The sequence below is a fragment of the Salmo salar genome, chromosome ssa03 (genome assembly GCF_905237065.1).
Source record: "Salmo salar chromosome ssa03, Ssal_v3.1, whole genome shotgun sequence".
NCBI lineage: Eukaryota > Metazoa > Chordata > Actinopteri > Salmoniformes > Salmonidae > Salmo > Salmo salar.
The window spans coordinates 34,620,935-34,645,072 of NC_059444.1; the positions used below are offsets into that span (position 1 = coordinate 34,620,935).

At 41.1% G+C, this 24,138-nt stretch overlaps 1 protein-coding gene across 3 annotated transcripts in view; it reads right to left on the bottom strand.

Annotated features, from left to right (window-relative positions):
* Positions 1–8,941, bottom strand: part of LOC106600432 (rho-associated protein kinase 1) — a 68,869-nt gene extending 59,928 nt beyond the window's left edge. Inside the window, exon 1 of one of the 3 annotated variants that reach the window (XR_001327808.2) lies at positions 8,022–8,941. Coding sequence is in view for 2 of the 3 variants with exons in the window: in XM_014191784.2 (XP_014047259.1) it covers positions 8,022–8,114 (93 nt within the window). In the remaining variant the exon portion in view is untranslated. The remainder of the gene's footprint in view (positions 1–8,021) is intronic. The other 2 variants (XM_014191784.2, XM_014191786.2) reach the window with 2 other exon arrangements.
* Positions 8,942–24,138: the final 15,197 nt, after the last annotated feature.

Below are 24,138 nucleotides of genomic sequence, written 5' to 3' on the forward strand. Positions count from 1 at the left end.
CCTTGACGCTTTCTCTGTTAAATCTAATGAGACCCTGCTGTAAATCTAGCATTAGTGCTTTTTGCGGTCGGTCCGGTTTGGATAAATAAAAAAAAATTAAAAAAAGCTAAAAATAGTTAACATTCAATTGCCAAAACATTGATCATATCTGTATTTTATTTTTTTAACTGTCAGGTCCACATTGATGTCGACCCAATAGAGAACTAGGAAATTACTATGAAATAATAAAATATGATTTAGTTATTTGATGACTAATTTTTTATTGCTTAAAGTAATCAGCTCATCTCTGCTCAGACAGTAGCAGCCAGGCCATATAACGTTGTGCTCCCCATACAGTACCATCTTTAGTCACCCTATTTAGCTAGCATGCCTATCATGCTGCAGAGCTGTCTGACGATATCATTTTACTAGTTGTTCAAAGTAGGTAAGGCATACTTTAACAAACTGTCTTGGTCCCTCTCGTCGTGTACATTCCTCTTTTACGCGGTTTGTGTGTGTGTGTGTGTGTATCTAACGTAGCAGGCGTAAAAGTGTATCCGTCCGCAGATCAGTATATAGATCAGTATATAATGACGAGATGCTCATGTCTACACCCTGACAATGGGGGGGTTGTCCCAAAAGCGGGAAGACAGGCGACAAACTTAAGTCCAAAATAAGGTTGAATATGGTCATTGTAGTTAATTACGTTTCGGCGCTGACCTAGGTTGAATATTTGCTTAAATCAAAACTACAACTCCCTTCTGCCCAGCGTTCCACATAGTAATTGATTTGATTTCTCTCGTGAATTATTTGATTTCTCTACAGAAACGGAGCATTGGGGTCACAAAAAATCTGAAGTAAACAGAATTCAAGTAATTGAACTGATGTTGGTAAAACAAAAAGCCAGTTAACTGAGCACTATCAAGCACAGAAGAACAGATGAACAGCAATTCGCTAGACATATTAGATCCAACATGCATACATGCACAATTGTCTTCACGGCAAAACAAATGACCTTTTTTCAAGCACTTTGGCTGTTGTTGCATCGCATGTGCTATCACAACAGCTGTTCGTCAATTGACTGTCCTTCAGAAAATTCCTTCCTGGATCAGATAATGATGCTGCTTATAAATATCAGTGTCATTAAACAGCTTGACACCAAAATGCGCATCATACAAGTATTATGTATAGTTAGTGACCATGTTTACATGCACACAGTATTACGGTTAGTACCTCATATCCCACTTAAGGTCTTATTCAGGATAAGCTGTTTACATGCACCTTTGATATCCCGCTTCCAAGTATCCCTGTTACCATGAATATTCCTCATTTAAATTCATATGGGTGAAATGGAATAGTAACTGAAATATGGACACTGACTGTAGGCATATAACCTCTCACATGTAGCCTAATATAATATTTCCAGCAGAATTAATGCATTTCTAGTAGTACAATTATACAAAATGTGGAGAAATATTTATTTATTCCAGCATCTCTTGAGAAAAAGTGAATGCACGAGTAATGTGCGCTGACACTCACGCAAGCAGACAGTACTTCAACCACATAAAATATGCACCCAAGGCAAACTGAACCTTTCATTTCCTTAAAACCGATCAAACTGATGACATTTGAACATTTTGGACAGGACCAATCTTTTCACTGTTATTGTGCTTGCTCCTGGGTCTCTAAATACAGACAACTTTACCAGTATTAACAACAATGAACAAATATATAAATGCAACAAAAATATTTCATGAGCTGAAATTCAAATCCCAGAAATGTTCCATAAGCACAAAAAGCTTATTTCTCTCAAATGTGCAAAAATTAGTTTACATCCCTGTTAGTGAGCATTTCTACTTTGCCAAGATAATCCATACACCTGACAGAAGCTGATTAAACAGCATTATCATTACACAGGTGCACCTTTTGCTGAGGAGAAATGGCCACTAAAATGTGCAGATTTGTCACACAACACAATGCCACATATGTCTCAAGTTGAGGGAGCGTGCAATTGGAATGCTGACTGCAGGAATGTCCACCAGAGCTGTTGCAAGATAATTGAATGTTCATTTCTCTACCATAAGCCACCTCCAATGTCATTTTAGAGAATTTGGCAGTATGTCCAACAAGCCTCAACTGCAGAACACGTGTAACCATGCCAGCACAGGACCGCCACATCTGGCTTCTTCACCTGCGGGATCGTCTGAGACCAGCCACCCGGACAGCTGATGAAACTGGGTTTGCACAAGCAAAGAATTTCTTGACCTGACCGCAGTTCAGCGTCGTAACCGACTTCAGTGGGCAAATGTTCACCTTCAATGGCCACTGGCATGCTGGAGAAGTGTGCTCTTGACAGATGAAATCCGGTTTCAATTGTACCGGGCGTCATGTGGGCGAGCAGTTTGCTGATGTCAAACGCTGTGAACAGAAAGCCCCATGGTGGCGGTGGGGTTATGCTATGGGCAGGCAGGCATAAGCTGCGGACATTGAACAAAATTGCATTTTATCGATGGCAATTTGAATGCAGAGATACCGTGTGGCCCATTGTCGTGCCATTCATCTGCCGCCATCACCTCAGGTTTCAGCATGATTATGCACGGCTCCATCTCTCAAGGATATGTACACAATTCCTGGAAGCTGAAAATGTCCCCATTCTTCCATGGCCTGCATACTCCTCAGACATGTCACCACCAATTGAGCATGTTTGGGATGCTCTGGGTCGACATGTACAACCGCGTGTTCTAGTTCCCGCCAATACCCAGCAACTTTGCACAGCCATTGAAGAGGAGTGGGACAACATTCCACAATCAACAGTCTGATTAACTGCCTGCGAAGGCGATGTGTCACGCTGCATGAGGCAAATGCTGGTGACACCAGAAACTGACTGGTTTTCTGATCCACGCCCCTAGATTTTTTCTTCTTCTGGCATCTGTGATTGACAGATTCATATCTGTATTCCCAGGCATGTGAAATCCATAGATTTGCATCCAATTTATTTATTTCAATTGACTGATTTCCTTACATGAACTGTAAACTTTGAAAATTATTGCATTTATATTTTTGTTCTGTGTAGATAATTCATGTATTCATTCTACCAATGTAAGACATTCTAGTGAGCACTACTTTAGTCTTCTGGGGCAACAAGTTGACATAAGAAAAGCTGCATGTATCTAACTATAGTTGACAAACTGGCCTTCCAAATGTCGGAAATGTGCCTATAATATGGCCTACCAAAGGCCGGAAATTATAAGCAGAAACTTATCTAAACTAGGAGTGAAAGTAGTTAGTGGGCTATAAGATACAGTAATGAGTATGAGCAAAATGTATTTGTATTGTGGACCAAACTGCACAGGTAGCCTACTTTTTGAAGTGATTTGTTTGAGAATCAGATAAAAGCAACCTCACACAACACCCATGATAAGAGAAACTGAGCCTGCACAGACCGCGAAAAACTTTAAAACGGGATAAGATGATAGTAGCATGTAAACATGTCTAAGATAAATATTTCCCAGGCATCTTAACCCTGGTTTCTCATAACTGCGATAGAAGCTTTTTTCAGGTTATTGTAAAACTCGATATGCCGTTTATGTACGTCAACTCAAAAACAGAATACTTCAGTACCCTGGAAAATAAGGGGATATGGACGTGCATGTAAACATGGTCAGTGAAGAACCACGTTAATGACAGTATCAATTGACGTTTTAATTATCAAGTCAAGGTGACTGTTAGAAGCACTCGATTTTGTCGTCGCATAGATTGAGAGAGTTGTTCGTAAAAAAATTTTTTTATCTTCACCCCGTAATATAAGGAGACAATTTTATTTTGAGATAAATATACTACCGTTCAAAAGCTTGGGCTCACTTAGAAATGTCCTTGTTTTTGAAAGAAAAAAGAAAAAAATTGTCCATTAAAATATCAAATTGATCAGAAATAGAGCGTAGACATTGTTAATGTTGTAAATGACTATTGTAGCTTGAAACGGCAGATTTTTTATGGAATATCTACATAGGAGTACAGAGGCCCATTATCAGCAACCATCACTCCTGTGTTCCAATGGTACGTTGTGTTAGCTAATCCAAGTTTATCAGTTTGAAAAGGCTAAATGATCATTAGAAAACCCTTTTCCAATTATGTTAGCACAGCTGAAAACTATTGTTCTGATTAAAGAATTAGTCAAACTGGCAGCGTCAATAAATAGTACCCGCAAAACACCAGTCTCAACGTCAACAGTGAAGAGGCGACTCCGGGATGCTGGCTTTCTAGGCAGAGTTCCACTGTCCAGTGTCTGTTCTTTTGCCCATCTTTTTATTGGCCAGTCTGAGATATGGCTTTTCTGCCTAGAACGCCAGCATCCCGGAGTCGCCTCTTCACTGTTGACGTTGAGACTGGTGTTTTGCGGGTACTATTTAATGAAGCTGCCAGTTGAGGACTTGTGAGGTGTCTGTTTCTCAAACAGTACATGTCCTCTTGCTCAATTGTGCACCGGGGCCTCCCACTCTTTCTATTCTGGTTAGAGACATTTTGCGCTGTTCTGTGAAGGGAGTAGTATACACAGCGTTGTAAGAGATGTTCAGTTTCTCACATGGAATAGCCATCATTTCTCAGAACAAGAATAGATTGACAAGTTTCAGAAGAAAGTTCTTTGTTTCTGGCCATTTTGAGCCTGTAATCGAACACACAAATGCTGATGCTCCAGATACTCAACTAGTCTAAAGGCGGACGGTTTTATTGCTTCTTTAACTAGCACAACAGTTTTCAGCTGTGCTAACATAATTGCAAAAGTGTTTTCTAATGATCAATTAACCTTTTAAAATTATAAACATGGATTAGCTAACACAACGTGCCATTGGAACACAGGAATGATGGTTGCTGATAATGGGCCTCTGTACGCCTATGTAAATATTCCATAAAATATCTGCCTTTCCAGCTACAATAGTCATTTACAACATTAACAGTGTCTACACTGTATTTCTGATCAAGTTGATGTTATTTTAATGGACAAAAAAAAAGTGATTTTCTTTCAAAAACAAGTGACCCCAAACATTTGAACGGTAGTGTGTGTGTGTGATATATATATATATATATATATATATATATATATATATATAAATAAATCTGTCCGACAGCTAGATCCAGGATTCAAGTTCAATGCGTAATTTAACTGATTAATGCTTAAATATGTGATATAACTTACACTGCCATGAATGCAAGGACAGAAAAGTAATGTTTTTTATGTCACACGACTTTGGACAAATACTTCAAGACACCCATCATGACAAAGGCTTAAAAATAGGTTTCAAATCAACTCCTGAATTTTATTGAATATAGCTATGTTCAACCCTTATAGCTGAATGTAATGACAATAAAAAACCTGCAGATTATTATCAATGACTTATCAACAGCTGTAGCAAGTTGTCCAGCATACCAAAACCTCAACGGTACCCTAGTTCATAGAAAGGCCCTTATAGGTTCATACCTGTCTGCATAACATTGCCGGTGCTTAATACAACTACAGGAAATTCAGGCTAGTACTTTACATTGAGTTACATTACATACTGCTTCACATGGATTATTAAATGAACCGAGTCCTCGGGAAGCAGACAGTAAGCGATATCCTCAAAGCCCAATTTACCAAAGAGGCTAGTTACAGTGTAACCACACATATGGACTACTTAGATGTCACACTGGCTAATATGCAGAGGCTTTCGACTACCATGTGGATCGAAGACATCAAGCCTTCACTAGAATGCTCTGAATGATATTAACAGAGACAAAGGCTGTGTTACAATATCCACACGTGATTGTCACTTAAAATGCATGCCCAATACAATGCTTTATTCTAAGTGGTATGGACATTCATAGGAACATAAGCAGACACAGAACAGACCCTGACTGAGGCTACATCACAGTCTTCTCTGGGGGAGAAACCTCAACAACAGTTTTGTTTTCGGTTTGCATGATTGATAGACTAGACTCGAGTCTGGAGGTGTTCCTCTGAGGTTTAGCACGTGGCAGTCTGATACAAGTTACATCATGAGCTGGGAATGAGTGACACAGTAAAACGTCAGGGCAGGCAGACCCAAGCAAGTTAACTGATGCAGCTGGGTTGGCAGGTTAGAACAGGCGTGATGCTACCACTTCAGAGGATATTACAAAATAAATGTCCATGTATAGGCCTACTCTCCAAAGAGTTTGTTCTAATATTGCCTGTACATCACAAAGGAGGCCTTCAGGCAGACAGCCCCAACCCCTGTCACATTTGGTCCACTGTGCCTTTTTACATGCCTTTCCTGTTCTGGTTCCATACACTATGATTGACAACCAAAAGCCCAACCTGGTCTCGGAGCATTTTGTATTATTCTGTACATAAATTCCAGACACTCCATTTAGCACATGTTCCATTTCGTATGGTATGTATTAATTTGTGGATGTCCATCACCCATTTCGTATGATGTGTTACGAATTTCCAAAACGTCTATGTTACGAATTCTAGATAAGTGGCTAGCGTTAGCTATGCTAGCGGTTAAGGTTAGGGGAAGGGTTAGCTAAAAGTGTTAAGGTTAAGGGACAGGTTAGCTAACATGCTAAGTATTTGCAAAGTAGCTAAAAAGTAGTAAGTAGTTGAAAAGTATGTTAATAGCTAAAATGCTAACTTTGTCCATGATGAGATTCAAAGTAGCATCCACCTTACTTTCGTTTTTGGATAGAGTAACGATCTGTCCTATGTAACCATTCCATACTAATTTGAGTGTTCTGTGAACATTTACTGTGTTATGTCTTGTCTATGAGAGCAGGCTGCAAAGTCACCATGGTCAAGGTTGGACTGTCTGTCCATCTTCATGGAAACAAAACTACACTGTACAGTTATTTATTATTATTTAGACTGCAAAATACCCTCGGGTTCAAATAGCATAGCACCTTCACCATCAACAGCGCTGACGATTTTAAAATAGCTACTAGTAGTAGTGAAATGTGTCAATTGTAATTACATCAATAATCAGACATACCTGTATTCAACTTGATGATGTTGGTTTAAAGTTATTCAGCCATTCTAGCATAGATACCTGATAAGAAGTTAACTAGTTAGCATGGACATTAATATATATATAAATAATATTAACATATATATTAATATATTTACCTCCCTTATCTCACCTCATTTGCTCACATTGTATATAGACTTATTTTTCTACTGTATTATTGACTGTATGTTTGTTTTACTCCATGTGTTATTATGTGTCGAACTGCTTTGCTTTATCTTGGCCAGGTCGCAGTTGTAAATGAAAACTTGTTCTCAAATTGCCTACCTGGTTAAATAAAGGTTAAATAAATAAATAATAAATATATATATCGATGAACTAACGGTTCCCGGAAACAGTAAAAAAAAAATACTGGAATGACGATATAGATATATTTTATTTCCCTGACTGATCAAAACAGTCACTCGGCAGCAGACATAACTTTAGTGAGCAATATGTTTGTAATATCAAATCGCAATAAAAAAAACCGTTATGTGTTATTGGAATAACGTTACATATAATGTAGAATCGCAATACATATCGTTTAGGCACGTACTTACGTATCGTGATATCATCGTATCGTGAGGTCCCTGGCAATTCACAGCCCTACCAACGTTACAGCTCATGGTTGTTTTGGATGCCACTTCTTCAGCTTGTTAGCCAAATAACGTTAGCTGTTTAGCTAACAGGTAGTCAACGTTAGTTAGCAAGCTAATCTTCAAGACGTCGGCTGGCTAACAAATATAGCCTATAGCAGGCAGCTATTCATATAGCTGACTACACCAGGTAGCTAGAAAGTTGAGTAGGAAACTAACGTTAGATTAAATAACTAACGTTAGCTAGCTAATTTACTCAAACCAATTTCAACTTGGCTAACGGTAGCTAGCTTACTAACACATTCATTACCTAGTTAGCTAAATTATGCTAATGATAGTTAGCTAATTCAATAACATATCTAGCTAACGTTAGCCAACTTTAGCGAGCCAAGCTTATCGTCAGGTTAACGCTAGCTAGTTTACTTACCAAAAGGCAATCAGTGTTTATTTCCGACTTCGGGTCCTTCAACATGGCATCGATTTTCTCAAAACGAGCCTCCAAACTTTCTCCAGCCGACATTTTTGCAGACAAGTAGAGTTCCACGCCGGTGCTATAGCTAAATAAAACGAGTTAGCAATCTAGCTCAATTTAGCTAACGTAGCTAGTTAGCCTAATGTTATTTCCTTTGCGTGAACTCAGTGTTTAGCAAGAACCCGCAGCTTCAATCAAAGAAACGTGTCTCTTCTCTCCTTTTCACTGACCATGAAACGTTTAAAGTGGCGTTTGCTATTCAAAAGCCACATTTTCAGAAAAAATATTTTCCCAGTTCAGCCAGGTTTTGCAGACAATTTCAGCAATTCAAAAGAAGTTAACTTGCTAACGCTAGCTAAATTAACTTGGCTAAATGCATCAACAGATTAGTCGGCGTCCACAGGATGCCGCAGAGGAGTTGTGCAGGATTTAAAAATATATCGATACATCCAAAGAGTAAAACTTAAATACAGTTTTAAAAATCCGATAGGATGCAAAGTAGCCACATTACTCCCAGGCTTGTGTCCATATACCAGTGTAAGGCCCTTGCAAACAAAAACTATAAACGAGTCTGACAGCTGCAAAGTAGAAGTGGCGGAAAAACAATGATCCTTCCAAATTTCGATCAGTTTAAAACATCGTCTTGTTACAACATTTCATTGCCGTCCGTTCGCAGTAAGCCTCACATTGTCATCGGCCATCTATATTGACCGATACAGAAGGACAACGTTCTGGTTCTACATAGATAAATCTGGTTTTGATCTAACGTTAGCTATGTTATTTTTCGAAAAACTAAACGATGCCCGATTTTCTCCCACCGCCTGACCAACATGTCCGCCTTCCTGTTCAAACACCCGGAGAAGCAACTTTGAAACGTCAAGTACTGCGCATGAGCCCCAGTGGAGGCTCGTTGAAGGAGTTTACCACCATAGACGGTATGGAGTTTACCCAGGCTGGGTTGTGAGCGCACGATCGTGATGATGACAACGTGTTGTAGGGCCCAGCTCAAACACGCCCCTCTTTACAATATACATGTCAATGTAAATTCAACATAAGGAGGCCCGGCCAAACCCCATTCAAAAGTAGGCAAATACATCCTGCTTTATCTAGCCTTTCAGACTGCCACCCAGCCAGTACTTCAAAATCAAATAGAGATTTCCAATCAATCTACACCGGTGTCAACACTCAGCAGTGTAAAATCCCAGTTTACAAAGGAGTTTGTGCATGAGCTAGGCTTAGTTCTCAACATAATTCTGCCCCAAAACAATGCCAATTTCTCCCAACCAGTTTCATCTGGGCTTTGAGGGTAAGCGTTGATGCTGTCCTGTGATTAGCAGTGTTCAAATATTTTTGCTTGTCCATTGTGCTCCCGAGTGGCGCAGCGGTATAAGGCAATGCATCTCAGTGCTAGAGGGGTCACTAGACACCCTGGTTCGAATCCAGGCTTCATCACAACTGGTCGCGATTGGGAGTTCCATAGGGCGGCGCGCAATTGGCCTAGCGTTGTCCGGTGTATAGGCCGTCATTGTAAATAATATTTTGTTCTTAACTGACTTTTTAAATAAAAATAAAATTTCCAGCTGTATCTGTTCATTTCTGCTAAGCTAATCATAACGAAAAATAAAATCGTTATGCAGTTCCCGCTGTGTAAACACATTGCAAATAGCCTCATGATAACTCCTGATAAAGTTGGGTAGCTGATTTTCAGAGCTTAAATAGCTAAATTAATTAGTCACAGGAATCAGGACTAGTAAAGCCAATGCAACGGCCTGTTTTGCAAATGGTGGGGCTACCACATGGATTCATACAATTCCATTGTGGGCTGACTTGGTAAACTACACCCCAGTAAGCAGAGCTGATGTCTTTTGGACATCTTTTTTTTGGTGTTTTGCAAACGGTAGGCTTACCACATAGATGGGCAAAATTCAATTTCAGGCAACAATGTAGGCTACACCTACAGCGGTCTAAGGAAGTGCATCTCAGTGCTACAGACCCTGGTTCGATTCCAGGCTGTATCACTACCGGCTGTGATTTGGAGTCCCATAGGGCGGCACACAATTGGCCCAGCGTCGTCCGGGTTAGGCCGTCATTGCAAATAAGAATTTGTTCAAAATTAACTGACTTGCCTAGTTAAATAAAGATTAAATAAAAATTAAATAAATTAGCACAGACCAACTCATACCATTTTTTTTTGGTGCAGTCTTGACCAACCTTGATTTCCACATACATATGGACATTGATTTTTGATCTAGTCCAGAACAAATCTGAACCAATCAAAGAAATGTTTGATACAGATTTTGTCCGGTCTGGACCAGCTTTGATTTGGCCCAAACATAGACGTCTATAAATGTCTTTTCAACTTTCATTCAGAACCAAAAATGAGTCTTATTTCAACATCCAGAAAATACATATTTTCAACATCTGGAAAATACTTTCATTCACAAGCGAAAATTAACCTAATTTGCTTGGTCTGCCTAGGGCGGCAGAATAGCAAGAACATGCTCATGTAGCCCAGGTATTGCCCCCAGGGGTACACCAAATAAAAATGTGATTCACATTTAAATATATGTATATATATATATATATATATATATATATATATATATATATTATTTAATTTATTTTTTCCCAACAAGGTTATACATTTGGGTGAGTTTTTTTTCTCGCCTGAGTAGCCTCGTTTCACTGCCAAAAATACAATTAAACCATCTAAAATAAAATTAAACCATCTAGGTGTTCAGCGAAATAACAACACAAAGTCAAATACATGTAGCGTGGTCAAATAATTAACATCTAATCACATTAACCGTTACTCTTGCTCGGGAATTCTACTAACGGTCCATATGTAGCCAAACGTAGCTGCTGCTCATGTTGGAATCTGTACTGATGGCGCAAAAGTCATGACAGGGAGACATAGTGGAGTGGGAACCGTGTGCAAGCAGTTGCTCCCGACGCCACTTGGGTACACTGCAGCATCCACCGAGAGGCTCTTGCTACCAAGGGAATGCCTGACAGCTTGAAAGATGTTTTGGACACTAAAGTGAAAATAGTTAACTTCGTTAATGCAAGGCCCCTGAAATCGTGTGTATTGTCTGCACTATGCAATTGTAACCAACTTCACATAAGCCCCCCCCCCCCCAGGAGAAAGGCACACGGACACCCACACTTCAGGTTGACTTGTTTTTTTCTGCAGTAAAAGATATCAAACAATGATGACAGGCATTGACAGGACGGTCACAGCCACACGTTCACTGCTCTCAGAATATCTCTCTGACTCAATCCACAAAGTGATCGTATAGTATAAATGCGTTGTGTTTAGAAAATAACAAAAATACAGAAAAGCATACCTGCAGTAAAAGATATCAAACAGTGATGACAGGCATTGACAGGACGATCACTGCCACACGTTCACTGGTTAGGTAGAACACAAGATATATTTTAGATAGGTGCAACAGTAATGATACATGCCCTCAATGTGAAGTGATATTAACACATGAATACAAAGCACAAGTACAACCCTTTTCATATAAACTTTTTAAGGTAGTAAGAAAATAAACATTCACTTAATATTTCAATAAATCACCTGAAGCAAATAATCTGCTAGCAATAGCTAGCTTGACATTACAGTGCACTGACGGACGGTGCTAGTCAGCTCGTCATTAACATGGCTAGCTAAACCAGCAAAAACGGGGTTAACTTGCCGAAATAGGCCTTAAATATATCAACGGTAAGATAAATATATACATAGTCACATTCACTATTGAATATGAACCCGTTTTCCAAATACACTATTATGTTATACAGTTTTAAAGCGTTTTTATGTACAGAGGAAAGAGACACAATACTGCTCTCAGAATATCTCTCTAGACTGAAGAGCAGGCAGACAAACTTTCCAAATAGGGGAGAAGCACTAGAAACCCACTAGTTGTTCTTTCAAGGAAAATAATAAAAAAAATGGTAAGTCCGAAGACCTCTCGTATTGCCAACCTTCCTACAGTGGCAGCAAATATTTTTATGAATTCGACAACACATAATGAAAGGAAACTTTACTTATATCAAACCTTTTCATGAAGTGAATGGTTTCACCCACTACTCCACCCACGAACTGTGGTGTTCTTTGATATCTACATTGCGCGCGAAGTTGATGGAAACTCTACATTTTCACTTTGTCGCACAATGATATGGGCAACGACCATGTAACGCTTTTAAAACATACAGAAAGAAGTGCGATGGTTATCATGGGGAAAAGTATTGACACGTTTTTTTTTAAATTGAGAGACGAACTTAAAGTTAAATTTACTGACCATAATGTTCACTAGTTTGACCGCTCACATGATGACGAGTTTCTCACATGACTGGGCTATCTGGGTGATGTTTTTTCTAGCCTGAATGATCTGAATCTAGGATTACAGGGACTCTCCGCAACTATATTCAATGTGCGGGACAAAATTGAGGCTATTATTAAGAAGTTGGAGCTCTTCTCTGTCTGCAGGACAACACACGTCTTTCCACCATTGTATGCTTTTTTTGGTGTGCAAATGAACTCAAGCTTAAGGACAATATCAAATGTGATATAGCGAAACAACTGAGTGAGTTGGATGCGTAATTACGCAGGTACTGTCCCGAAACGGATGACACTAACAACCGGATTCCTTATCCCTTTTACACCCTGCCTCCAGTCCACTTACCGATATCTGAACCAAAAAGCCTCATCGAAATTGCAACAAGCAGTTCTTTGAAGATTGAATTTAATCAGATGCCACTGTCAGATTTCTGGATTGGGCTGCGCTCAGAATATCCTCAGAAAATCGAGCTGTTAAGACACTGATGCCCTTTGCAACCTCATACCTATGTGAGAGTGGATTCTCAGCTCTCACTAGCATGAAAACTAAATACAGGCACAGACTGTGTGTGGAAAATTATTCAAGACTGAGACTCTCTCCAATACAACCCAACATTGCAGAGTTATGTGCATCCTTTCAAGCACAACCTTCTGATTAACCTGTGGTGAGTTATTCACAATTTTCGATGAACAAATAAGGTCTTATATGTAAGATGATTAAATAAAGAGCAAAATGATTGATTATTAGTATATTATTATTTGTGCCCTGGTCCTATAAGAGCTCTTCTAGGAAACAAAGTATTTCACTCTTCACTCTATTTCACTCTTAACGAATTTAGAAGAGGGGGGAGAGTATTTCGTGGAGGCCATGTTCTTGCCTGCCGAAATCCCCTCCCGCCTTCTAATTTCCTTCATTTTGTGGCTAGAGTCTGGCAGGGGGGAGGTTTTCGGCACAACACCTGTTTGTCAGACTTGCCTCAGCAACGATGCAATGGAGCCATCGAAAATACGCAGATATTTAGAAACAAATCACCCCATCTCATATAGCGTAAACCATACGATTAAAAAAAAAGAAAAAAAATAGAGATGACCAACCAAATAAAAACACTTGTTGGCCAAGACGTTTTAGGCCCAACTGCTGCTACAAAGGACAGTGCAATCCTATTTTACAATAACACTGTCACGCATAGAATCCAGAATATGGCAGATTATGTTGAATCCCAAATTTTAGACAGAGCTCGCACAACAACATTGGTCTGCAATCCAATTAGATGAGACGACTGACATTTTAGACGCCCGCTTCTTGAATTGAAACGCTACATTGGCTATATTAAGAATGTATTTGTTGCAAAGAGTTGCCCCCGAATACAACTGCGGGTGAAATATTCCGTGTTCTGAACGAATAGGCCTACATAACGGGACATGGATTACGACGAGACCGTTACGATGGGACCGCTCTGTACGGACGGGACTCCTGCTCAAACTATCCATGCAGGGACGCGCAAGTTACATTTTCCAAGCAAACAATAAAATTGCCGCTTTCAATAACAAGCTGAGAGACCCAGTGGATAGAGGCATTTTAGATATACCCCCTCTCTTCTCAATTTTGACAGACGAGGGTGATGTAGACATGGATCACATGCGTAAATTGATGGGGTTACATTTGAGACACACTGCTCAAATTCTAGGATTACTTCCCCTCACAATCCGATCCACACCCGGGAAAGCAGTGGATGCGTAATCCGTTCACCAGCACTGAAGAGACTCACATATTGTCACCGGTTCTTGAGGATAAATGAATGGAGCTAACCTGTGACCAAGGTCTGGCGAACGTTTGAATGAGATGCGCCTTTCCACATTCTGGCTGTTCAGCTGTTCATAATACCCGCAACTCAGCGAGATGGCAGTGATGACGTTAATAAACTCCTTTAATTCTACCTATTTATGTGAGACCAGCTTCTCCTCTGTTGCTGCAACAAAATCAAAATATCGCAGCAGACTGGCTGTTAAAAACACCTTGAGTGTTCCACTCCTCCTTCCCTCTGAGGTTTGGTGAGTTAAACATCTTGAATTATTCTATGTACACTACCATTCAAAAGTTTGTGGTCACTTAGAAATGTCCTTGTTTTTGAAAGAAAAGCATTTTTTTTTGGCCAATTAAAATAACATCAAATTGGTCAGAAATACAGTGTAGACATTGTTAATGTTGTAAATGACTATTGTAGCTGGAAAGGCAGATATTTTATGGAATATCTACATAGGCTGACAGAGGCCCATTATCAGCAACCATCACTCCTGTGTTCCAATTGCACGTTGTGTTAGCTAATCCAATTTTATCATTTTAAAAGGCTAATTGATCATTAGAAAACCCTTTTGCAATTATGTTAGCACAGCTGAAAACTGTTGCTCTGATTAAAGAAACAATAAAACTGGCCTTCTTCAGACTAGTTGAGTATCTGGAGCATCAGCATTTCTGGGTTCGATTACAGGCTCAAAATGGCCAGCAACAAAGAACTTTCTTCTGAAACTTGTCAGTCTATTCTTGTTCTGAGAAAGGAAGGCCATTCCATGTGAGGAATTGCCAAGAAACTGAAGATCTCGTACAACGCTGTGTACTACTCCCTTCACAGAACAGCTCAAACTGTCTCTAACCAGAATAGAAAGAGGAGTGGGAGGTCCCGGTGCACAACTGAGCAAGAGGACAAGTACATTAGTGTCTAGTTTGAGAAACAGACCCCTCTCAAGTCCTCAACTGGCGGCTTCATTAAATAGTACCCACAAAACACCAGTCTCAATGTCAACAGTGCTGGCGTTCTAGGCAGAGTTCCTCTGTCCAGTGTCTGTGTTCTTTTGCCCATCTTAATCTTTTATTTTTATTGGCCAGTCTGAGATAGGTCTTTTTCTTTGCAACTCTGCCTTGAAGGCTAGCATCCCGGAGTCGCCTTTTCACTGTTGACGTTGAGACTGGTGTTTTGCGGGTACTAAAAGATCCTAGAAAGGTTCCATACGCACAAAATCCATATATCTCTCACATTTTGGCCAAAAATGTGTTTACATCCCTGTTAGTGACCACTTCTCCTTTGTCAAGATAATCCATCCACCAGACATGTGTGGCATATCAATAAACTTATTAAACAGCATGATCATTACACAGCTGCACCTTGTGCTGGGGACAACCACTCTAAAATGTGCAGTTTTGTCACACAGCACAATGCCACAGATGTCTCAAGTTTTGAGGAAGCATGCAATTCGCATGCTGACTGCAGGAATGTCCACCAGAGCTGTTGTCAGAGAATTGAATGTTAATTTCTCGACCATAAGTCGCCTCCAACATCGTTTTAGACAATTTTGCAGTACGTCCAACCAACCTCACAACCGCAGACCATGTGTAACCACGCCAGCCCAGGACATCCATATAATCAAATCAAATTTATTTTTATATAGCCCTTCGTACATCAGCTGATATTCTCAAAGTGCTGTACAGAAACCCAGCCTAAAACCCCAAACAGCAAGCAAAGCATGTGAAAGAAGCACGGTGGCTAGGAAAAACTCCCTAGGAAAAACTCCCTAGAAAGGCCAAAAACCTAGGAAGAAACCTAGAGAGGAACCAGGCTATGAGGGGTGGCCAGTCCTCTTCTGGCTGTGCAGGGTGGATATTATAACAGAACATGGTCAAAATGTTAAAATGTTAAAATGTTCATAAATGACCAGCATGGTCAAATAATAATAATCATAGTAGTTGTCGAGGGTGCAACAAGCACGTCCGGTGAACAGGTCAGGGTTCCATAGCCGCAGGCAGAACAGTTGAAACTGGAGCAGCAGCACGGCCAGGTGGACTGGGGACAGCAAGGAGTCATCATACCAGGTAGTCCTGAGGCATGGTCCTAGGGCTCAGGTCCTCTGAGAGAAAGACAGAAAGAGAGAATTAGAGAGAGCATATTTAAATACACACAGGACACCGGATAAGACAAGAGAAATACTCCAGATGTAACAGACTGAGCCTAGCCCCCCGACACAAACTACTGCAGCATAAATACTGGAGGCTGAGACAGGAGGGATCAGAAGACACTGTGGCCCCATCCGATGATACCCCCGGACAGGGCCAAACAGGCTTATAAGGCTTCTTCACCTGCGGGCTAATGCATGGCCCTATGTCATAAGGATCTGTACACAATTCCTGGAAGCTGAAAAATGTCCCAGTTCTTCCATGGGCTGCATACTCACCAGATATATCACCACCCATTGAGCATGTTTGGGATGCTCTGGGTCGACATGTACAACAGCGTGTTCCAGTTCCCGCCAATATCGCACAGCCATTGAAGAGGAGTGGGACAACATTCCACATGCCACAATCAACAGCCTGATCAACTCTATGCAAAGGAGATGTGTCGCCCTACATGAGGCAAATGGTGGTCACACAAAATACTGACTATTTTTCTGATCCACGCCCCTACCTTTTTTAAAAGGTATTTGTGAACAACACATGCATATCTGTTTTCCCAGTCATTTGAAATCCATAGATTTGGGCATCATGAATTTTTATGATCTGTAACTCAGTAAAATCTTTGAAATTGTTGGATGTTGCGTTCATATTTTGTTTCAGTGTATGTACAGTGCATTCGGAAAGTATTCAGACCCATAGATTTTTTCCACATTTTCTTACGTTACAGCCTTATACTAAAATTGATAAAATTGTTAGTTTTTTAAATAAATAATCTATACACAATACCCCATAATGACAAAGCAAAAACAGGTTTTTAGAAATGTTTGCTAATTTATTAAATATAAAAAACTGAATTATCACATTTACCCAAGTATTCAGACCCTTTACTCCGTACTTTGTTGAAGCACCTTTGTCAGCGATTACAGCCACTAAACTTCCTGGGTATGACGGTACAAGCTTGGCACAGCTTTTCTTTGGGGATTTTCTCCTATTCTTCTCTGCAGATCCTCTCCAGCTCTGTCAGGTTGGATGGAGAGCGTCGCTGCACAGCTATTTTCAGGTCTCTCCAGTCTGCACCATCGAGAGCATCCTGACTGGTTGCATCACCGCCTGGCATTGCAACTGCTCAGCATCTGACAGTAAGGCACTACAGAGGGTAGTGCATACGGCCCAGTAAATCACTGGGGCCAAGCTTCCTGACATCCAGAACCTATATCCTTCTCTCTGATACCACAAGGCAAGCAGTACCAGAGCGCCAAGTCTAGGACCAAAAGACTCCTTAACAGCTTCTACCCCCAAGCCATAAGACTGCTGAACAATTAATCAAATGGCCACCCGGACTATTTACATTGACCCCCCTTTGTTTTTACACTGCTGCTACTCGCTGTTTATTATCACTTCAAATTACCTCGACTAACCTGTATCCTTGCACATTGACTCTGTATTGTTATGTAATTTTCTTGTTACTTTTTGATTTTATATATTTTTTTTTACTTTAATTTATTTAGTAAATATTTTGTTAACTCTATATTTCTTGAACTGTGTTGTTGGTTAAGGGCCTGTAATTAAGAATTTCACAGTAAGATCTACCTATACCTGTTGTATTCGGTGCATGTAACAAATCTATTTAGATTTTATTTTATTTGATATTCGATCAGATTCAAGTCCGGGCTCTGGCTGGGCCATTCAAGGACATTCAGAGACTTGTCCCGAAGACACTCCTGCGTTGTCTTGGCTGTGTGCTTAGGGTCGTTGTCCTGTTGGAAGGTGAACCTTAGCCACAGTCTGAGGTCCTGAGCGTTCTGGAGCAGGTTTTTATCAAGGATATCTCTGTACTTTGCTCCATTAATCTTTCCTTCGATCCTGACTTGTCTCCCAGTCCCTGCCACTGAAAAACATCCCCATAGCATGATGCTGCCACCACCATGCTTTGCCGTAGGGATGGTGCAATGATTCCTTGAGATGTGACGCTTGGCATTCAGGCCAAAAAGTTCAATATTTGTTTCATCAGACCAGAGAATCTTGTTTCTTATGGTCGGAGAGTCCTTTAGGTGCCTTTTGGCAAACTCCAAGCGGGATGTCATGTGCCTTTTACTGAGGAGTGGCTTCTGTCTGGCCACTCTACCATAAAGGCCTGATTAGTGGAGTGCTGCAGAGATGGTTGACCTTCTGGAAGGTTCTCCCATCTCCACAGAGGATCTCTGGAGCTCTGTTAGAGTGACCATCGGGTTCTTGGTCACCTCCCTGACCTAGGCCTTTTTCCTCCGATTGCTCAGAATGGTCAGGCGGCCAGCTCTAGGAAGAGTCTTGGTGGTTCCAAACTTCTTCCATTTAAGAACGATGGAGGCCACTGTGTTTTTGGGGACCTTCAATGCTGCAGACATTTTTTGGTACCCTTCTTCAGATCTGTGCCTCAACCCAATCCTGTCTCTGAGCTCTACGGACAATTTCTTTGAACTTATAGCTTGGTTTTAGTTCTGACATGCACTGTCAACTGTGGGACCTTATATAGACAGGCGTATTCCTTTTCAAATCATGTCCAATCAATTGAATTTGTCGTAGGTGGACTACAATCATGTTGTAGAAACATCTCAAAGTTGATCAATGGAAACAGGATGCACCTGAGCTCAATTTCGAGTCTGATAGCAAAGGGACTGAATACTTGTGTAAATAAGGTATTTTTGTTTTACATTTTTTATACATTTGCTAGAATTTCCAAAAACAGTTTTCCCTTTGTCATTATGAGGTATTGTGTCTAGATTTATGAGGAAAATTTGTTTTATCGATTTTAGAGTAAGGCTGTAATGTAACAAAATGTGGAAAAAGGGAAGGGGTCTGAATATTTTCCGAATGCACTGTATATATGAAGTGGGTGGTTCGAGCCCTGAATGCTGATTGGCTGACAGCTGTGTTCTATCGAATCGTATATATCATGGGTATGACAAAACATGTATTTTTACTGCTCTAATTAAGTTGGTATCCAGTTTATAATAGAAATAAGGCACCTCAAGGGTTTGTGGTATATAGCCGAAATACCACAGCTAATGGCTGTATCGAGGGACTCCACATTGCGTCGCCGTATACCACACTCCCTCGATCCTTATTGCTTAAATACATTGTTTACCTGTAGCCTCTATTTTATTTTGATTTAACCTTTATTTAACTAAGCAAGTCAGTTAAGAACAAATTATTATTTACAATGACGGCCTACCGGGGAACAGTGGGTTAACTGCCTTGTTCTGGGGAAGAACAACAGATTTTTACATTGTCAGCTCGGGGATTCAATCCAGCAACCTTTTGGTTACTGCCCCAATGCTCTAACCACTAGGCTGCCTGCCACCCCATTGCCTAGGCCTATACATTCTCTCCCAAAGAACGTATTGGGGGGGACTATTAAAACACCAGAAAATCTGCTCCAAGCTATTTACATTTTGGAAATCTGTTCCCAAGTATTCCCACACAATAGGTTTGAAATTATTATGTTTTAGTCAAATATTATATGTGTTTGGGCATCTTGTAGTCAATTTGCAGTCTACAAATTATGTGTAATGATGTTCCCGACCCTTGACCATACTCTCAAGAAAAAAATCGGCCCGCAGCTGAGTTTAGTTGATTATCACCGGGCTAGAGGCTACAGGTCAGCGATAGGCCTACAATGTAACTTTACACTCTAATAAACATGGTGAACATTTCTAGTCTCGTAGGATCTTTTGTATAAGGACTGTAGAGCATGTATAGCTGTAGGAATGCACTTGAAAACGCTAGCATGATAAACAAACATTACTTTGAAAACTCAGTCTGTGTTTGGCACTAGCCTAAATGATGGGAAAGGTAGCAGTGTCTAGTATTCATAGCAAGAGAACCCAGGCTTCCCCAAAAAATGTACCAATAACATTTTTATTTTAAATTACAAAAACAATTGATATTTCATCTCTCTGTGTTTCATATCTTTTCTTCAATTCACAGAAGAAAGCATCCAAATGAGCTAAACAGCACCTCTCTGTCTCTCTATGTGTAGGGCACCTATCTGATGCTTTCTGGTCCAAACGAGGATGACATTGTTGCCGCCCGTAGCATTGAATGCAAGGGAAGCCAGCCAGCATCTGGCCTCCCATGACAAAAAAAGTATAAAACATTTACCAATCAGCGTTGAGCTAAACTGAGCAAGCTCAACTGTGAATGGTTCTGGCCCACCAAAAAAAAAAAAAGTGTCAAGGGAAGCCAGCTTGGATTTGGCATCACTCCTAACAAATCCCATTGAGAGCAAACTTGAATTGAATTGACTTGACTTGAATTGTTGCATCTTGTTGTGTTGTTGTCCTCCAGTGGCTAACTAGACAGCTAGCTTAAATTGGCCCTTTCCTAAACTAGCCATGGATAGGGATTTGGACTTGTGGTTTAACTTAATTCTGCGTACTGGCCAATGATTATAAGGGCAATTCTGATCCAACTTTTAATTCATACATTGTTGTGCCCTGGCCTGAGAGGATAGAAGTTCAATATAATAATAGATGTAGAAGGCTAATGTTAACTAACTAACTTTGCCAATGAATGGAAGTTAGGCAAGCAAGCAAGCATTTTAGCCAGGTATCCTAGGACAACAACAAATAAAAGTGTGTAGTGTAAGACAGAGTGATAGTCCGTTTTGTCAACATGAAAGAGAGGAGGATGGCAGTGGCGTTTCTTTTCAAGTAGGGTGAGTCAACATGTTTTTTTACTTGCACGAACGCACACACACACACACACACACACACACACACACACACACACACACACACACACACACACACACACACACACAAACACACACACACACACACACACAGTATGAAGATGGCGCCGACAGAGAGGGCTGCCTCGCTTCTAGTTCTGAGGAAACATTGCAGTATTTTGTTTTTTAATGGATTATTTCTTGCATTGCTAGCCCAGAAATATTTATGTGTTATTACATACAGCTGAGAAGAACTATTGGATATCAGAGCGGCAGTAACTCACCAGCACTACCAGCATTACAACCAGGAACACAACTTTCCCGAAGCGGATCCTTTGTTCGCACCACCTAGGGCAATTGAACTGAATCCAGAGGCCGACCCAAAACAAAGCCGGAGAAGAAGAGGTACTCAGAGCGGTCTTCTAGTCCGACGTAGGAGGAGCGGACACCACCCACCGCTTCCGAGTATATTACTCGCTAATGTTCAGTCTCTGGATAATAAAGTTGACAAGCTCAGGGCGAGGGCTTCTTTCCAGAGAGACATCACGGATCATAACATACTCTGTTTCATGGAAACATGGCTCTCTCGGATCCAGCCGTCTGGATTCTCAGTTCATCATGCTGACAGGAATAAACATCTCTCTGGGAAGAAGAAGGCCAGGGGTGTATGTTTCATGATTAATGGGCTCCTTAACAGCTTCTACCCCCAAGCCATAAGACTGCTGAACAATTAATCAAATGGTCACCGGACTATTTACATTGACCCCCCTCCTCCATTTGTTTTGTACACCGCTACTACTCGCTGTTAATTATCTATGCATAGTCACTTCACCCCTACCTACTTGTACAAATGACCTCAAATAACCTGAACCCCCGTGCACACTGACTCGGTACCGGTACCCCCTGTATATAGCCTCGTTATTTTATTGTGTTACTTTTTATAATTTTTTATAATTTTTTACTTTCGGTTATTTGGTAAAAATGTTCTTAACTCTTCTTGAACTGCTCTTTTGGTTAAGGGCTTGTAAGTAAGCATTTCACGGTAAGGTCTATGCTTGTTGTATTCGGCGCTTGATTTGATGGTGTAATTGTGATAACATACAGGAACTCAAGTCCTTTTGTTCACCCGACTTGGAATTCCTCACAATCAAATGCCGACCGTATTATCTCCCAAAAGAATTCTCTTCGGTTATAGTCATGGTCGTGTATATCCCTCCTCAAGCCGATACCGCGACAGCCCTCAAGGAACTTCCCCGTACTTTATGCAAACTGGAAAACATATCCTGAGGCTGCATTTATTGTAGCTTGGTATTTTAACAAAGCAAATTTGAGGAAAAGGCTGCCTAAATTATATCAGCATATTGACTGTAGTACTCGCGGTGCTAAAACACTCAACAACTGTTACTGCAACTTCCGGGATGCATACAAGGCCCTCCCCCACCCTCCTTTCGACAAATCTGACCACGACTCCATTTTGCTCCTTCCTTCCTATAGGCAGAAACTCAAACAGGAAGTACCCATGCTCAGGACTATTCAACGCTGGTCTGACCAATCAGAATCCACACTTGTTTTGATCACGCGGACTGAGAAATGTTCCGGGTAGCTTCCGAGAATAATATTGACGAATACACTGAGACGGTGACTGAGTTTATCATGAAGTGTATAGGAGATGTTGTACCCACTATGACTATTAAAACCTACCCTAACCAGAAACCGGGGATAGATGGCAGCATTCGCGCAAAACTGAAAGCGAGAGCCACTGCATTTAACCATGGCAAGGTGACTGGGAATATGGCAGAATACAGAGTAGTCATTCCCTCCGCAAGGCAATAATACAGGCAAAACGTCAGTATAGAGACAAAGTGGAGTCGTAATTCAACGGCTCAGACACGAGACGTATGTGGCAGGGTCAACAGACAATCACGGACAATAAAAGGAAAACCAGCCACGTAACGGACACCGACATCTTGCTTCCAGACAAACTAAACACGTTCTCTGCCGGGTTTGAGGATAACACAGTGCCATCGACGCGGCCCACTACCCAGGACTGTGGGCTCTCCTTCTCCGTGGCCGACGTGAGTAAGACATTTTAAAGATGTTAACCCTACCAAGGCTGCTGGCCCAGACGGCATCCTTAGCCGCTTCCTCAGAGCATGCGCAGACCAGCTGGCTGGTGTGTTTAGGGACATATTCAATCTCTACTCTCTTTCTCTCTCTCTCTCTCTCTACTGTCCCCACATGCTTCAAGATGGCCACCATTGTTCCTGTACCCAAGAATGCAAAGATAACTGAACTAAATGACTATCGCCCTGTAGCACTCACTCCTGTCATAATGAAGTGCTTTGAGAGACTAGTCAAGGATCATATCACCTCCACTTTACCTGTCACCCTAGACCCACTTCAATTTGCTTACTGCCCCAATAGGTCCACAGACAATGCAATCGCCATCACACTGCACACTGCCCTATCCCATCTGGACAAGAGGAATACCTACGTAAGAATGATGTTCATTGACTACAGCTCCACATTCAACACCATTGTACCCTACAAGATCATCATTAAGCACAGCCCCCTCCTGTTCTCCCTGTTCACCCATGACTGCATGGCCAAGCACGCCTCCAACTCAATCATCAAGTCTGCAGATGACACAACAGTAGTAGTCTTGATTACCAACAACAACGAGACAGCCTACAGGGAGGAGGTGAGGGCTCTGGGAGTGTGGTGCCAGGAAAATAACCTCTCACTCAATGTAAAAAAAACAAAGGAGATGATCGTGGACTTCAGGAAACAGCAGAGGGAGCACCCCCCTATCCACATCGATGGGACAGCAGTGGAGAAGGTGGAAAGTTTTAAGTTCCTTTGGCATACACATCACTGACCAACTAAAATGGTTCACGCACACAGACAGTGTGGTGAAGAAGGCACAACAGCGCCTCTTCAACCTCAGGCGGCTGAAGAAATTTGGCCTGTCACCAAAAACCCTCACAGACTTTAGAAGGTGGTGCGAGCTGCACAACGCATCACCGGGGGCAAACTACCTGCCCTTCAGGACACCTACAGCACCCGATGTCACAGG